Here is an 18,025-nt window from a genome sequence, read left to right on the forward strand (position 1 = left end):
AGTAAAGCCAATAACTCACAGCTGTGTGTAAGCCTCATTTTTCTCAGAGTACTCCTGCCGGACCTGTGGTGCTTCGAGCACCGTGGCCCAGAACACCAGCTCTCTAACCCCAAAGTTCAATCCAGGCCTTTCAGGTACTGTCCAGAGGTGCCTTTGCCAGCCAGCACCCTCTCACCATAGTGCACACACATTATCACAGTGACCCTACCTCAGTTTCCCCCACCCCACAATCATTTGTCTCCATGCCAGAGGAGATTCCTCTTATGACTGCAGCCAGGCTATTTATAGTCTCTCCCCTTCTGGGGCAATAAGAAGTCTGATACACTGGAGCCCAGTAGTCTCAGGGCCCTGCAGTGTCCTCTGGATTTTACTAGCCCCTTTGCTGGGGGTGCCCTGGCAAGGGAATCCCCCCCCTGAATTCCAGTCCCAGGACCCTGCATTAAGAAGCTGGGACCAGCTCCCCACAATTCCTTGCTGCCTCCTGCCTCCCACCTCCCCTCTCACATAGGCCCTTTGCAGACTCACATTCTCTGATTCTCCCTTGATGAGGGTCTGACTTCCTGCCAGGTTGTTGCTCAGGGTGGCTCCTCTCTGCACCTTGGGTCTCTGGTAGCTTGCCCACTCCTCTGAGCTGCAGCCTCTTATCCCCCAAATGTTGCTGGCCAAGGAATTAGCTGCAGCTGAGGAGTTGTCTAACCTGTCCGTTAACCCCTTAGTTCCTGTGGTAGGATGGGTCTGTACACCCCTGAGAGATGCTTGGGCTAAACATTCCAGTTACTGGGTCTGTAATTCACAACCATTAGCTTTAGGGCCACACAACCCCTAGAAAGTGATTTACGATTTCTCCTGTTGCTTGAGGACCTTTGCTCCTGTGGATGTCACTCCGGTAGCAGCCAGTTCTGTGCCCCAGTCTGCACCTCTAGCACATGTGCAATGGTAGAGTCCCAGGGCTCTGCAGGCCATGCTTGTTTCTTGTCAAGATGGGCCTGGACCAGTCCCCCAGCCTGCAAACTCCTAGACTCTGGGGAATCTTGGATAGGAATTCTTGCTGTGACATTCCATGCCTCTTCCTTCTACTTCTACTACTGGATCAGGGTGCCCCAGTCACTTGACTGCCCCACACAGCTGCTGGGTCTAATCCAAAAATAAAACTGTTCACCAGATCATCAGTGTAAAGACGGAAGCACCCCCTAAACGCAGGAGCTGAGCAGTGCATCAAACCCTACAACTAGCCACATGGCTGCCCGGCGAAGTATAGGGCTGGAGGCCAGGTGGCCAAGTGCTTGAAAAGTGTGGTCATCTCACAACTACTGCAAGATGCAGTCTGGTGTACCAAGCACCCGCAGCCTTTCAAGGCTAGAGATGCTAGACAGAGATGCAGATGGACCTGGAAAGGCCATGTGCTCTCCCTTGGTCAAAGCACTGCCTAGCTAGAGAGAACAATCCTGCACTGGAGATGAGATCTAAGAGATCTCTGCCACTCTTGTGTTGGCTCTGATCCCTGAACGTCACCATGTTGTCCTTAATCTTGAAGATTACCACAGGCATGTGGTGCTCAGACACTAGGCTGGATTTAACCCCTCTGCCAAGCCATCTGAGCTGTGCCCTTAGTGCATACCCTGCAGGTTATTGCCAGCAAGGGTCCAGCCAGGACCCTCCTAGTTCATAAGCAGCAGCTCTACCACGTGAGCCAAAGAGGGGGAGTCCATCTCACCAAGACAGCAGCAGCCAAGTTAAGCTTGTCCCAGCCAGTCTCTTGCATGGTTTATAGCAGAGGTGGGCAAACTATGGCCTGCGGGCCATATCCGGCCCACGGAACCGTCCTGCCCGGCCCCTGAACTCTCAGATGGGGAAGCTAGCCCCAGCCCCTCCCCTGCTGTCCCTCCCCTGCAGCCTCAGCTTGCCATGCCGCCAGTGCTCTGGGCAGCGTGGTGGTGTGGCTGGCTGTGGCCGGGCAGCACGGCTGCCAGTCCTGCCGCTCTGAGTGGCATGGTAAAGGTGTGGGGAGCTGTGGGGTTGGATAAGGTGCAAGGACGCCCGGGCGGCAGTCAGGGGACAGGGAGCAGGGGGAGTTGAATAGGGGCTGGGGTCCCGGGGGGGGCGGTTAGGGGCAGGGGTTCCCAGGATGGGGAGGTCAGGGGATAAACAACAAGGGCCATTGGATGGGTCAGGGGTTGGGGGGGGACAGTCGGGGATGGGGAACAGGGTGGGTTGGATATGCGTGGGAGTCCAGGGGAGCCTGTCAGGGGCAGGGGTGTGGATAGGGATCGGGACAGTCAGTGGACAGGGAGCAGGGGGGGTCGGAAAGGGGGTGGGGTCCCGGGGGAGCGGTTAGGGGTGGGCAGTCATGGGACAAGGAGCAGAGGGGATTGGATGGGTTGGGGATCCTGAGGGGGGCAGTAAGTGGGAGGGGCAGGGACCAGGCTATTTGGGGAGGCACAGCCTTCCCTACCCGGCCCTCCATACAGTTTTGCAGCCCTGATGTGGCCCTCAGGCCACAAAGTTTGCCCACCCCTGGTTTACAGCCAGCAAATCTTAGAGGTTGGACCACCTGGCCCTGAGGCTAAGCCTCAGCAGCGATGCCTCTTGCATATGGTGTGTACAGGCCATAGTCCTTCTGCCAGCTCCGGGCTTGGAGTTACAGCAAAGATCCACTTTCAAAGCAGAGATGTGCTGGTGTTCAGTTACTGGAACTATTTCCCGTAAGGACACCTGCTGCTGACTCAGCTACCGTGACACTACAGGATTCCTGGATGCACAGCCTGCAGGTCATTGCTAACAGTTTTCAGAAACTCCCTGAAGAGTCCTCTGGGGAACTTGAAGCATGTACTGTAATGATGCGTGGGTGGGAGCTAGACTAGTTAAGGAAGATCTGCTTAGTGAGCAAACTTTTTGAAAGGTGATTCTCCTGGGATCCTCCTGTTTTTCACCCTCCCCCTTCCTTCTACACGTCAGACTGGCCAGGCTTTTTTGGTCAAGGAGTGGAGGAGGATCTTGCTGGGTTGGTCTAAAGGTGTGGCTGTCAGGGCTGGGTTGTGGACAGCCAGATATAGTGGTTGGAGCTGGAGTCCACAGTTGGGAGTCAGCTGGGTCAGGATACTGGGAGGTCAGAAGCCGAAGAGAGACTGGAGATCAGAACTACAAGTCGGTAACCAGAGTCAAACCGAGTTGGGATACCAGGGGGTCAGAGGCAAGAAACAAACCAGAGAACAGACCCATAAGTCAGAGGTTCAGAGCCAAGTCAGGTCAGGATGCCAGGAAATCAAGCTGGGGAAGCAGGAGCAGGAGGCACAAGGTACACAGTCCAGAGTAGGGTGGATCCCAGTTGTTCTGACAGTTTTCCATTCCTGTTGCTGGCTTAAGTAGGGCCAGTGGTCCAATGGTTGCTCTGGGACTCTGCCAAGGGGGCAGCAGGGGCGGAGCCTCAAACTGGGGCTGGGCTTCATGGGTTCTGGGTCAGCAGGCTGCCAAGTGGAGGGTTGCAGCGTGGCTGCTCCTGTGGACTCGCGTTCGAGGCCTGTGGGTCATGATGATGGCCAGGGAATAACCCTGGGGGCTCCCACCCAGGGAGGCAGAGAAGGCCTCCGCAGCAGCTTTGGAGAGCAAGAGCTGGGATCTGAATGTGGTTCCCCCTTGGCAGTGCAGTGAGCTAAGGCACCTGCCAGTGGGACTCTATCCTATGAGCCGGGCTGTGATTCCCCTGGCGCATATACAGACATACTCGCACGAGCTCTCAGTGCACCTATCAGTGTAGCTGCTAGAGTTACCACCTTTGAAATGCACCCACCTGCAAGTCAGGCCCGCCACAACCCCAGCCACAAGGCAACTCTGTGACCCCTGCCCTTTCAACAGCCACTTATAGTTTCGAGAGAGAAACTATATATAGATAGATAGATAGATATAGATGAGACTGGTAACATTGCATGTCTCCTCACTCTCGTGTGACTCAAACCCTCTCTCACACACCCGCACTGTGCGCTTGTGTGTTGGTGGGCAGCCAGCTGCTGTATTTTCAACTGTTTTGATCTGTTATTGCTTAAACTGCAGAAGTGGGAACACTGCAGCACCTTTAGCTGGACATAGACACTTTGAACATTCAGTACCCCAGTGCATTGTGATAATAAATGTAAATCTCTAGACCCATGGAAAAGAAAACCTGGCAGATTAAATTATTTTTCTGGTAACTGGCAAATCCATAAAAAAAATGGCCAGGCTGGTCAAATACCAGCCACGTGGTAACCATACTAGCTGCAGGAGGAAGGGTGGCAGGAGCAGAGGCATGGCTGAGCCATGCTAAGTACAAACGTGGTAAAACCAGTGGGTACCTACTTGGCATGGTAACAAACTATTTTACCTTTTGGTCCCTGGACCTTATTGCTGCCACCACCAAGTGTCTAACAAATATAACAGGGAAAGAGCCCACTTGGAAATGTCTTTCCCCCCCAAAATCCCCCCCAAGCCCTACGCCCCCTTTCCTGGGGAAGGCTTGATAAAAATCCTCACCGATTTGCATAGGTGAACACAGACCCAAACCCTTGGATCTTAAGAACAATGAAAAAGCAATCAGGTTCTTAAAAGAAGAATTTTAGTTAAAGAAAAAGTAAAAGAATCACCTCTGTAAAATCAGGATGATAAATACCTTACAGGATAATCAGATTCAAAACACAGAGAATCCCTCTAGGCAAAACCTTAAGTTACAAAAAGACACAAAAACAGGAATATACATTCCATTCAGTACAACTTATTTTATCAGCCATTTAAACAAAACAGAATCTAACGCATACTAACTAGATTGCTTACTAACTCTTTACAGGAGTTCTGACCTGCATTCCTGCTCTGGTCCCGGCAAAAGCAACACAGACAGCGAACCTTTGTTTCCCCCCCCCAGCTTTGAAAGTATCTTGTCTCCTTATTGGTCATTTTGGTCAGGTGCCAGCGAGGTTGTCTTAGCTTCTTAATCCTTTACAGGTGAAAGGGTTTTTCCTCTGACCAGGAGGGATTTAAAGGTGTTTACCCTTCCCTTTATATTTATGACAACTGCTATTTACACCCATGCTAGCTCGATGAGAACTAGCACAAATATGTATGTACAGAGAAGGGGAACCACACCTCTAGCTTGTAGTGTAGACATAGCCTAATATTACCTTTAACTCCTCCTGTCCTCCACACTGCTCCCTTGGCCAGCAACATATTGTTCCCCAGACTGTCCAGCCCAGTTTGCAATGGCCCATGCAATGGGGCTGCCACCATTTCTCCTCGGGAGCATAGGCCACCATTTAATACATTTCACTGCTAGGAATTTTTTCCTGATCTTCTTTCACGTCCTCCCAGGACTTTTTAGTTATATACTCTTGTGACATGCTAAGCGCAGTCTCTCTCCCCATGGTATTCCCTTCCTATACTGGTACATACAGCTCTTTTGTGGTATCTTTGTTTCAAAAGCAGACCTGAGCTGCCCCCTGCAAGCTCATGAGTATCTGATGACAAACAGCACTACTCTCAGTCCTCTGCCATTTGTGCTAAGCCTCATACAGCCATCACACAGAGACCCTATCACCAGCTGCGAGGGAACTGAAATAAAGTGCAGCATACACAGCCATATGAATTTGCTTTGAAATTAAAACAGACAAGCCGGAAGAGTTACGTTCTGAACTGTCATATCAATGGAAGAATAACACAGTGAGACAAAATATGCCAACATATTTAAATGGCTGGCTGCTGACCAGAGGCCGTAACTGAATCCTACAGTAAACCCTACAAACTTAAAATGAGCGTACTCGTTAAACAGACAAACCAGCACAGAGATTTACCTAAGGTCACAGGAGTAGAACCCAGGTGTCCTGACTTAATTGAGGGCCCTACCTACTAAACCAGACTGCGTCCCAACAGCAACTGTTGAAACGGTGGATAAGTCTGGGGAGACAGTCCAAGTATACAGGCCTTCTGGAGAGAAGTAAACAGGCAGGTGGATTTGAGTTTAAATATCAGCCAAGCGATCCAAAATGTAGCTGGAAAGCTGGGTGACACAGCAGGTCTGTCAAGCCACAGGAGAGGTTTCTGTGGAATAACCAGCGTTGTTGCTGAGAGGCCAACTGTCCAGAACTGCTAGAAAGCTTAATAGTATACTAAGGAACCCCTCTAATTCTGTTAAAAGCATTTACCTAATTACTGAGCAAAAATCCCTTCTTCCCCTGAAGCTAGGGGTGTTACATCTGGGATGAATTTGGTCCAGTCATCATCTGGATATAATTTCAAAGATATATGCTCTTGCTCCTGAGAATTACATGATAAATGAACAGCTAGCAACTGAAGAGTCAATAGCATTATTCTGTGTGACATGCATAGGCTTATTCTCTGCTTTCTGATCTGCACACTGTAAATCCTATTCTTATCACATCACAATGCTTCTACCTCATGGACAACGTTTCATATGATTTAGTTATAAAATAAAACCTCTCATCCAAAAAATGCAGGAAGAGGTTTTTATTTTTATTTTTTAACAACTATCTATTATAGAAACGGCAGTAAGTAACTTTGCAGTCCCTTCCACTGCCTCCAATTAAATAGAGAAACACACACAGCTACTCCGCATTCTGTCAATGCAATGCACGCCCCGCTTGCCTACAACAAAGGGAAAAGCAGGAGGCCATACTTCAAAACATTAATCGTTGGCTCTGGATTAACACTTGCTCTGACCCTGCAGCCAAACATCATATGTTAACGAACAGTTAAAATCTGGAATATTAAATCTCTGTCCGCTGCCAGAACTTCAGTTGGATAAGGATGGTGATTCATGTTCTTATTTCAGTGTTTTGTCCACAGCCCTACATTATTTGTATCTACAGCTACAAGAAATGAACAATCAATCAAGAGGAAGGAGCAAAATACTTTACAGGACAATAATATCTTGCACATTTCAAAATGCAGTAGTTCTAGCAACTCTATCTCTATACCAAAGTGGTGTATTAAATACTATAAACCACCTCAATGTCCCTATGTTATCACAAGATAGGCGTTCTTTTATCCCAGTGTGATCTCTCTGAAATAAACTTTAGAAGTGCTAACATGGCCAGATTTTCTAAAGAGCTGATCTCCCAATATAAGCACTTAAATAGATTCTGAGATTTTCAATTGGACCTGCTGGGGGTTGCGAACATTTGAAAAGACGGACACTTCTTGTAGGTGCCTAAATGGGAGCCAAGCTCTTTCTAAAATCTGCCCCCCCCAGTGTGATTTAATTGCCTTACCTATAAAATGAACGCAGCCAAATACCCACAAAAGCAGATGGATATTCAGGGCCAGCATCTTCTCGGTAACTTGTGCCTGCACAGCCTGCTCTATCCATACTGTGAGTGAAAGAGGTGCGAGGAGAAATTTGCTGGCCTGGATTGATTCTTTCGGAACTTCCTGTTAAATAATAGAAGGAAACAGACTGAATCCACAGGAGAGCTCATGCCATGGAACTCTGTTTTCGCCCATTATGGTTTAAAAGGATATGAGACATAGTTTACTGAATGCAAAGGAAACCTTGGCAGCATTTTTGTCAGGAACTCTCTTCTCAGACTGGAGGTGAACAGCAATAAATGTACACAGCGGGCCCAGTTTGCTGTGTGCTTACATAGCTTCTTTATGGTATTTATTTGTGTAGCAACAACACCAGTGCTTTGGTGGTGTGACCTAGTGGGCTAAACACAAGGCTAGCAGCCTATAGGTCCTGTGTTCTAATCCTGCCTCTGACGTTAGCCTGGAGTAATTTACTTCCGCTGCCTATCTCAGAGGGTGACTGTGTATAGGAAAAGTGCCCATCATGGGTGTGAGCACCCACTGCTGGGGTAAAGGCTATTGTAGGAGAAAGTCTCCACAACAATCCCCCACCTGAGGGTTATAAACTGTAATCAAGTCACCTCTTTGTCAAGCTAAATAGATTGAGTTTCTTGAGTCTGTCACTATAAAGCATGTTGTCTATAATCATTCTCATGGCTCTTCTCTGAATCCTCTACAATTTATCAGCATCCTACTTGAACTGTGGGCACCAGAACTGGACACAGGATTCCAGCAGTGCCAAATACCAAGGTAAAATAACCTCTCTGCTCCAACTCGAGATTCCAGGATCACATTAACCCTTTTGGCCATAGCGTAGCACTGGGAGCTCATGTTCAGCTGATTATCTGCCAGGACGCCCAAATGCTTTTCAGAGTCCCTGCTTCCCAGGATAGAGTCCCCTGGCCTGTAAACGTGGCCTGCATTCTTTGGTCCTAGATGTATACATTGACATTTAGCCATATTAAAACACACACTGTTTGCTTATGCCCAGTTTACCAAGCTCTATATCCCTCTCTACGGCGCCCTGGCAGCTGTTCTCCTCTCTCATCCCTTGTCAGGGTGGGCCCAGTGGAGTGTGCTAACTGGGATGGAATCCCTCTGAATGGAGCAGAGCCAGGGGGAGGGAAAAGAGTTACACAATGAACATCCTGAGGTTGGATAAGATTGGGGGGATGGTTTGCATTCTCCTTACCCCAGTCTAGCCACCCCTGTCCCCATGCTGCATGGAGCAGGCACCTTGGGAGGGTGGGGCTGAGCACCCCTTCTGCGTGGAAGGGACCATTCCAGCATGCCCAGATCTAGGTCCCTGTTTGGCAAAGCTCTTATGCATGGGCTTAAGCCTCTTTAACTTCAGTGGCACTTGAGCACCCGCTTTTCAAGGAAAGTCCTTTGCTGACTCAGGGCCTTGGCAGAGGCCGATCTGGCTCAGTACTGCACTAGCTCATGGGTGCTATGGGGATCCAGCTGGTTCATATCTGGGAAGCATCTGGAAGCTACAGCATAGGCACTAAATTTCTAATCTACTGGAGGGTGCTCCACCCTGGCTCCGCCCAGGCCCTGCCCCCACTCCACCTCTTCCCCTCAAGGTCCCACCCCCCCGCTTATTCCCACCCCCACTGCACCCCACCTCTTCCTGCTCTGCCCCGAGCACACTGCACCCTCGCTCCTCCCCCCCACCCTACAGTGTCTCCTGTCGCTACAAAACAGCTGATCCGCAGCAGGCGGTAGGCGCTGGGAAGGAGGGGGAGGTGCTGATCTGCGGGGCCTGCCAGTGAGCAAGTGGTGCTGGGGGTGAAGGGGAGCTTTCGGGTGGGGGTTGCCAGTGGGTGCTCTGCACCCACCATTTTTTCTCCCATGGGTGATACAGCCCTGGAGCACCCACGGAGTCAGCGCCTATGAGCTACAGCATGAATATTAGCAGCGATTTAGTGCTCAACAAGGCCAGCTTGAGCCCTGCAGTTTGCTGAGCCTAAACTCTGCAGCAAGGTCACCAGCTGGGCACAGGTAGGGCAGCTTCAGGCAAGCACCAAACTAGAGGGTTGGTGCAGAGTTGAATGTGAATGGAGCACTGCACTCAGTGCAGACACTGGTGTCATTTGGGTATTACATTCAATCTCTAGCCCCTAGGGATTAGGCTGAGGCCTTCCTGGAGGGCAGATTTTCCTGTCTGCTGTTTGGGGGGGGGGTTTATATCTTCCTCTGAAACAGTTGGTTCTAGCCATTGTCAGAGACAGGACTCTGGGCTAGATGGACCAGGACTCAGATCCAGTCCGGTGTTGCTGTGTTTATTTCACTGTGCCCCAACATTTTCAATGTGCCATAGATTTTTGTATTGATAACAGCCAACCACATGCTAGAAGTTGTCAATGGGGAAAGCAGAAGGTTTTAGCAGCTGGGTAAGAAGCAGCTGGAGATTTTGGAGACTGTTTCCTGACTAAGAACATCAGCTGGAAGTTCCTACTGTCATAATGAACAGTGAAATCTTTAACAATATTGACATTGTAGTATCATCATTATGTTCCAGAGTTAACAACCTGAGACAAATGGGAGGAGTTTGTGCCTCTCAGAGCTATTGTTGCAGGTTGTCTGCATGCTCAAGCAGCTAATGCTGAAGTGCTTGATGCACAGGTCACATTTGGAAGGGTTACTCCATAACCGGAAGAGCTAGAAACACTATTATTTCATTTTTAAAAAATTAATTCTGGAGCCGAGTTCTGTGACAAGGAGTGTCCTGTCCAGCTGCAGAACTGGGGAGCACTGGACCCTGTCCAGGGGGTACAAAGAGAGCTCTGACTGCTCTGAATTCTACCCAGACCATCAGGAAGCCCCCATGGAACTTACAGGTGGCTGAACAGGTTTGGATTCAGGAAGAACCAGCTCAGACTGGACAGTTCTCAGGAGTGGGGGAAAAGGGGTCAGTTTGGTTGGTTGATTCCTTGGCCCAATCAGGTGATGGCAGGCCTGGAGCTTTTGTCTGTAATGGTCCCATATCCTTGCGCTTCCCACCGAAACACCTTGGGAAATGCAGCTCTCACTCACCATATTTCCCAGCACGGCTGTGGCCTGAGACATCTCATTTGAGAGCCTAGGCTGAGGATCTCTGCAGAACTGAGGCATGCACATATGCGAACCTTGGGAGTTCAGGGTCTGGGCAGGAGCTTGCCCCAGAGATCACACAGACTCCAGGACTGCAGCATGCAGGGGAGCTATTCCCTGCAGCTCTCACTGCTTTGCAGGTCATGCGGCCCAGCTCCCCTCCGGCTGACAGCCGAGCTCCGCTCCTGCACCCCTCCATAGCTCTGCTGCAAGGGAAGGCGTCACCTAAGCTGACTCCCTGTGCTCTGCCAGACCAGAAGCTTGCCCCAGCATGGCTTAGGGCTCATCTAAGCAGGTGCCTTCTCCCGCAGAGCTCTGCTCCCTGGTGTCCCTTTGGCACTGTCTGCCCCCTACCACCAGCATCCCAGTCTCCGAGACATCCCCGGCTCTCCTCCCTGACCGGAGGTACCATCTGTGTTTTGACAGAGCTCAGGAGCAGCGCAGAGGGGTGTTTTCCCCAGCCATGGGGTGAAGAACACTCCTGTGCCCCTTGGGGTCTCTGCCACAGTTATAGATTCATAGATCCATAGATACTAAGGTCAGAAGGGACCATTCTGATCATCTAGTCCAACCTCCTGCACAGCGCAGGCCACAGAATCTCACCTACCCACTCCTGTGAAAAACCTCACCTATGTCTGAGCTATTAAAGTCCTCAAATCATGGTTTAAAGACTTCAAGGAGCAGAGAATCCTCCCTCAAGTGACCCATGCCCCATGCTACAGAGTAAGGCGAAAAACCTCCAGGGCCTCTTCCAATCTACCCTGGAGGAAAATTCCTTCCTGACCCCAAATATGGCAATCAGCTAAACCCTGAGCATATGGGCAAGATTCACCAGCCACATACTACAGAAAATTCTTTCCTGGGTAACTCAGATCCCACACATCTAATATCCCATCTCAAGGGATTAGGCATATTTACCATGAATATTTAAAGATCAATTAATTACCAAAATCACATTATCCCATCATACCATCTCCTCCATAAGCTTATCGAGTTTAATCTTAAAGCCAGATAGATCTTTTGCCCCCACTGCTTCCCTTGGAAGGCTATTCCAAAACTTCACTCCTCTGATGGTTAGAAACCTTCGTCTAATTTTAAGTCTAAACTTCCTGGTGGCCAGTTTATACCCATTTGTTCTTGTGTCCACATTGGTACTGAGCTTAAATAATTCCTCTCCCTCTCCTGTATTTATCCCTCTGATATATTTATAGAGAGTAATCATATTTCCCCTTAGCCTTCTTTTAGTTAGGCTAATTAAGCCAAGCTCATTGACTCTCCTTTCATAAGACAAGTTTTCCATTCCTCGGATCATCCTAGTAGCCCTTCTCTGTACCTGTTCCAGTTTGAATTCATCCTTTTTAAACATTGGAGACCAGAACTGCACACAGTATTCCAGGTGAGGTCTCACCAGTGCCTTCTATAATGGTACTAAAACCTCCTTATCCCTACTGGAAATACCTCTTCTGATGCATCCCAAAACCACATTAGCTTTTTTCACAGCCATATCACATTGGCAGCTCATAGTCATCCTATGAGCAACCAATACTCCAAGGTCCTTCTCCTCCTCCGTTACTTCTAATTGATATGTCCCCAGCTTACAACTAAAATTCTTGTTATTAATCCCTAAATGCATAACCTTACACTTCTCACTATTAAATTTCATCCTATTACTATTACTCCAGTTTACAAGATCATCCAGATCCTCCTGTATGATATCCCGATCCTTCTCTGAATTGGCAATACCTCCCAGCTTTGTATCATCTGCAAACTTCATTAGCACATTCCCACTTTTTGTGCTAAGGTCAGTAATAAAAAGATTAAATAAGACTGGTCCCAAAACTGATCCCTGAGGAACTCCACTAGTAACCTCCCTCCAGCCTGACAGTTCACCTTTCAATAGGACCCGTTGTAGTCTCCCCTTTAACCAATTCCTTATCCACCTTTCGATGTTCATATTGATCCACATCTTTTCCAATTTAACTAATAATTCCCCATGTGGCATGGTATAAAATGCCTTACTGAAATCTAGGTAAATTAGATCCACTGTGTTTCCTTTGTCTAAAAAATCTGTTACTTTCTCAAAAAAGGAGATCAGGTTGGTTTGGCACGATCTACCTTTTGTAAAACCATGTTGTATTTTGTCCCATTTACCATTGACTTCAATGTCCTTAACTATTTTCTCCTTCAAAATTTTTTCCAGGACCTTGCGTACTACAGATGTCAAACTAACAGGCCTGTAGTTACCCGGATCGCTTCTTTTTCCTTTCTTAAAAATAGGAACTATATTAGCAATTCTCCAATCATACGGTACAACTCCTGAGTTTACTGATTCATTAAAAATTCTTGCTAATGGGCTTGCAATTTCAGGTGCCAATTCCTTTAATATTCTTGGATGAAGATTATCTTGGCTCACTGATTTAGTCCCATTAAGCTGTTTGAGTTTCACTTCTACCTCAGATATGGTAATATCTACTTCCATATCCTCATTCCCATTTGTCATGCTACCATTATCCCTAAGATCCTCTTTAGCCTTATTAAAGACTGAGGCAAAGTATTTGTTTAGCTATTGGGCCATGCCTAGATTATCTTTAACCTCCACTCCATCCTCAGTGTTTAGCAGTCCCACTTCTTCTTTCTTAGTTATCTTCTTATTTATATGGCTATAGAACCTTTTACTATTGGTTTTAATTCCTTTGCAAGGTCCAACTCTACTCGACTTTTAGTCTGTCTCACTTTATCCCTACATGTTCTGACCTCAATAAGGTAGCTTTCCTTGCTGATCCCTCCCATCTTCCACTCCCTGTATGCTTTCTGCTTTTTCTTAATCACGTCTCTGAGATGCTTGCTCATCCAACTTGGTCTACAACTCCTTCCTATGAATTTTTTCCCCTTTCTTGGGATACAGGCTTCCGATAGCTTCTGCAGCTTTGATTTAAAGTAATCCCAGGCCTCCTCTACCTTTAGATCCATAAGTTCTTCAGTCCAATCCACTTCCCTAACTAATTTCCTTAATTTTTGAAAGTCAGCCCTTTTGAAATCAAAAACCCTAGTTGCAGATTTATTTTTGTTAATCCTTCCATTTAGTTTGAACTGAATTAGCTCATGATCACTTGAGCCAAGATTGTCCCCTACAACCATTTCTTCTATGAGGTCCTCGCTACTCAACAAAATTAAATCTAAAATGGCATCCCCTCTAGTCGGTTCAGCAACTACTTGATGAAGGAATCCCTCAGATATCACATCTAGGAAAATCTGAGCCCTATTATTATTACTAGCACTGGTCCTCCAGTCTATATCTGGGAAGTTAAAGTCTCCCATGATCACGCAGTTTTCATTAGTATTTATTTTATTTAAGACATGAAAAAGGGCTCTATCCATATCCAAATTAGATCCCATAGGTCTATAGCCCCAAGCACTATCGTAGGAGAGGCTTTACTAGTTTTCTTCCCCAATGTAATTTTTGCCCAGACGGACTCTGTCTTATCCATTGCATTGCTTCTTATTTCTTTACATTCTACCTCATCATTGATATACAATGCTACTCCACCACCTCTACCTTTATTTCCGTCTTTCCTAAACAGCACATACCCTTCAATACCTGTAGTCCAGTCATGACTACTATTCCACCATGTTTCTGTTATCGCTATAATATCAGGTTTCACTTCCTGCACCAGTAGCTCTAGTTCCTCCATTTTGTTACCTAGGCTCCTTGCATTGGTGTACAAACATCTTAATTTTTGCTGTTTGGCCTCGCTCACATTTTGTACCCTATTAGGCACAGTCATTCTACAGCCAGTATAACCTATTAGACTGGTATCCACACCGCCCTCGCTCCTTATATACATTCTCCTACCCACAGCTGTATCCTTTCTTACTTCGTCTTCTTCCCTCTCAATGCTAAAATCCGGCATGGAGATTACCTGGACATCTCCCAACCATCTCCCCCAAATTCCTAGTTTAAAGCTCTCTTAAACCATTGTGCCTGCCTCGATCCTAGAAGTCTATTTCCTTCCCTCCTCAGATGTAGTCCATCTTGAGAGAACTGTTCTCTGTCCATGAATGCCTCCCAGTGACTATACGTCCCAAAGCCCTCCTTATAGCACCACTGCCTGAGCCATCTGTTGATAGTCATAATCTTGTCAGACCTTTGTTGCCCTTCTCTAGGAACAGGCAGAATCCCACTAAAGATCACCTGAGCCTCGATTTCCTTAAGCGTCTTCCCCAGCCTAGTATAGACTCCCTTAATACTTTCCAGTGAGAATCTAGCCGTATCATTTGTTCCCACGTGCTGGCTGGTGGCAAGGCCCCTGCATTACAGAGCCCAAGGCTGTTTGTGGCAGCAGCTGGGGAGTAGGGATGGAGCTGAAGCCAGAAGCTTCCATCGAGGTTGGCAGTTTTCCAGCAACAGCTAGCCAGGCAGCTCTGCTGTCCTCTGCCCTGTCACAGTGAGTGAAATGGGCATGGCTGGCTGGCTGCAGTAGTGGATTAGCCAATGGGCCCATGGAGCCCATGCCCAGGGGCCCCGGCCAATTTTGGGGACCCCGGAAAAATGGGCGCCCCACCCTCTGCAGACAAGTGCGAGGCAGGGGAAATCTTTGTGCCCCAACCCCACTCACTGGCAGCAGTGCCAGGTGGGCAGGCGGGGGAAGCCGCAGCTGGGGAGCTCTCACACCCCTCTGCGGCCCCAGGACCTTGGCTGGGGGACAGAGCTTCTCTGATCTTGGGGCCGCAATGTGGGAGGGGCAGAAAGCAGCAAAGATGGGGTGTAGTGTCAGGGGTGGCAGAATGGGGCGGGACTGTGGGTGGAACAGGGGCGGGCCAGGGAATTGGCAGAATGGTGTGGGGCTTTGGGCAGGTCCACAGGTGGAAGGGGTGGAATGGGGGCGGAACCACAGGCGGAAGGGCTGGGAAGGAGACCCCCCACTTGCTCTGGCCGAGGGCCCTACAAAACCTTAATCCACCTCTGGGCCTGGCTTCCCAAAATTATATATAGAAGATGGGAGTCAGGGTCTTCCCCACACGCAACATGGTATCTTTCAGGGCAAGGCTGAAGGTTAGTTGTTTTCTTAGGAGATGGCTTGTTTTGGGGAGGTGGGTTTCGTTCACTCCACCAGCTCGTGGGCTTCATATTAGGAAGGGGCTAGAACCAACCCACGAGTTACAAACTCTCTCTAAGGCTTGCAGTGGAATTGGGACAGAGGTTGGAATCCGAATCCAGATTTGCTGTGCACACCTGGACCACAGCTGTGCCAAACCCCTGCATCTCACCACCCCAGACTTTGAGGGTTCTGCTCTCTGGCTCGGGATCCAAATGGTCCTTCTTGAAGTTTATAGGTGTGATGGGACAACTTGAACCCTGGTGAAAACAGGTGAAGCTCTGAGTGAAGTCAATGGCGTTGCCCCTACTGACTCCACGGTCCAGTTTGGCCCATTGCCTGGCTTCCAGCTGAATTCGCTAAAGTGCCTGCGAGTCTCCGTGCCTGGGGCACCCCCAAGTCCCAGTGTGTTGTTCTCCACCATCACTTTAAGAACTGCCCCATCTGATGGAACGTGCAAGGTGCTTGGTCTGTGTGCCATTGGCAAGGCTGCAGCAAGAGCACGCCACACAGGGGGCTGCATGGTATTTTTGGTGTTGCTGGCATTTGCTTTCCAGTTCATTACATTTCAATGGCCCACTTTAAAGCTATCCAAACAAACAAGTGCACACACACACACACACACACACTAGCAGGGACGCAGAGAGAGGAGCTAGCTAGTTTCCCAGGACTGCCTTTGCAAATGATTAAGGCTGCAAATCATTCACAGAGGTCATGGAAGTCATGCTTTCCATGTATAGCAGGATTGGCCACAGAAACACCCTCTAGACTGTCACTAGATGTGCTGGGATACCACTGAGAACAAACCCCCCCTGCCAGAGGAGGCTTCCCTCCACTCCAGTCTTGCTGAGCTAGACACACCAGTCAGCTACAGCACAGACCAAGAGATTGGGCCACACCCCCCTGCAGTTCATGGAAACTAAGATTCACTTAGCCACGGGCTTCTCAGTTAACGGGGACTTTCCCAGCACTCAGGATTCAGTCCTTCTGGGAGCCTAAACCCGAAATGAATCTGTTTTACTCTGTATAAAGTTTAAACAGGTTAAACTCATAAATTGTCCACTCTCTATAACACTGATAGAGAGATATGCCCAGCTGTTTGCTCCTCCAGGTATTACTTACTTAGGGTTAATTAATAAGCAAAAGTGATTTTATTAAGTATAAAAAGTAGGATTTAAGTGGTTCCAAGTAAGAACAGACAGAAGAAAGTAAGTTACCAAACAAAATAAAACAAACAAGGCAAGTCTAAGCATAATACAGTAGGAAATTGAATACAGGCAAATCTCACAAGTGAGCTGTAGCTCACGAAAGCTTATGCTCAAATACACTTGTTAGTCTCTAAGGTGCCACAAGTACTCCTTTTCTTTTTGCGAATACATACTAACACGGCTGCTACTCTGAAACCTCACCTTCAGAGATGTCCCAATAAGCTTCTTTTACAGACTAGACTCTTTCCTGGTCTGGGCCCAATCCTTTTTAGACTAATGTTGTGGTTTATAGCCTGGGTCCAGCAAATACTCACACCCCCGTAGACAGAGTCCTTTGTTCCAGTTTCTTTCAGGCATCTCTTTATGGTGGAGAGGCCATCTCTTGAGCCAGCTGAAGACAAAATGGAGAGGCTTCCAGGGCCTTTTATATTCTCTCTCTCATGTGGGCGGAAACCCCTTTGTTCTTCTGTGCAAAATCACAGCAACAAGATGGAGTTTGTAGCCTGGGCAAGTCACATGTCCATGAATGATTCAGCTTTTTGCAGACCGACGCCATTGTTTACATGTTTGTTCGAATGTTCCCAGGAAAGCTAAGATATGGATTGGCATCTCCCAAAGTCCATTGTCAGTTAAGTGTTTCTTGATTGGGCACTTACTCAGAATAGTCCTTTCTCAAGAAGCTGACCAAATGCTTCATTGAGGCTACTTAGAATCAAACACATTGAGATACATGTACATAGCCAATATTCATAACTTCAAATACAAAAATGATACACACATACAGACAGCATAATTATAACTAGCAAATTACAACCTTTCCATAGACAACTTACTTGACCTCCTTTGTACAAGATTTGGTGAAACTATAGGACCTTGGTTGCAGCAATGATCTATGCGGTCACAGTTCACGTCAATAACATCACACCATGACTTCTGTGAATTTTGCAGTGCTGATGCGGCTGACCTCAAGACCACCCCAGCAGCTGGGGAAGCTTTGGGGCCAGCTGCACAGGCTGGTGCTCTGGCAGCCCCAGGCAGCTGGTTCCCGGTGCTGCCCCGGATCAGTGGTCTGGGACCAGTGGCGGTGGCGGCGGGGCCTCGGGCCGCCCCTCTCCCCCAGAAGCAGCGAGGACCCGGGCCATCCCCCCCAGCAGTGGCAGGGGGCCCTGGGCTGCTCTCCACCCAGCAGCGGGGGGCCCTGGGCCACCCCAAGCAGCAGAGGGGTCCCGTGCTGCCCCCCTGAGCAACAGTCTTCAGGAGTGCCCCCATCCCAGCAGGTAAGATTTAGTCACAGGTATTTTT

The 18,025-nt window shown here is 48.4% G+C and overlaps 1 protein-coding gene and 1 long non-coding RNA gene across 3 annotated transcripts in view; both read right to left on the reverse strand.

Moving 5' to 3' along the window:
* Nucleotides 1–7,372, reverse strand: part of ECSCR (endothelial cell surface expressed chemotaxis and apoptosis regulator) — a 44,882-nt gene extending 37,510 nt beyond the window's left edge. For both annotated transcript variants that reach the window (XM_043490872.1, XM_038413568.2), the window contains exon 1: nt 7,248–7,372. In XM_043490872.1, coding sequence (XP_043346807.1) covers nt 7,248–7,305 — 58 coding nt within the window. In that variant the 5' untranslated portion in view covers nt 7,306–7,372. The remainder of the gene's footprint in view (nt 1–7,247) is intronic.
* Nucleotides 7,373–16,643: 9,271 nt separating this feature from the next.
* Nucleotides 16,644–17,174, reverse strand: LOC122455593. The gene is made up of 2 exons (XR_006273908.1): nt 16,920–17,174; nt 16,644–16,798 (listed from the first exon to the last, which is right to left on the reverse strand). It is a non-coding gene; the product is annotated as an uncharacterized LOC122455593 (long non-coding RNA).
* Between the last annotated feature and the right edge of the window lie 851 nt (nt 17,175–18,025).

This window comes from Dermochelys coriacea, chromosome 8, assembly GCF_009764565.3.
Source record: "Dermochelys coriacea isolate rDerCor1 chromosome 8, rDerCor1.pri.v4, whole genome shotgun sequence".
NCBI lineage: Eukaryota > Metazoa > Chordata > Testudines > Dermochelyidae > Dermochelys > Dermochelys coriacea.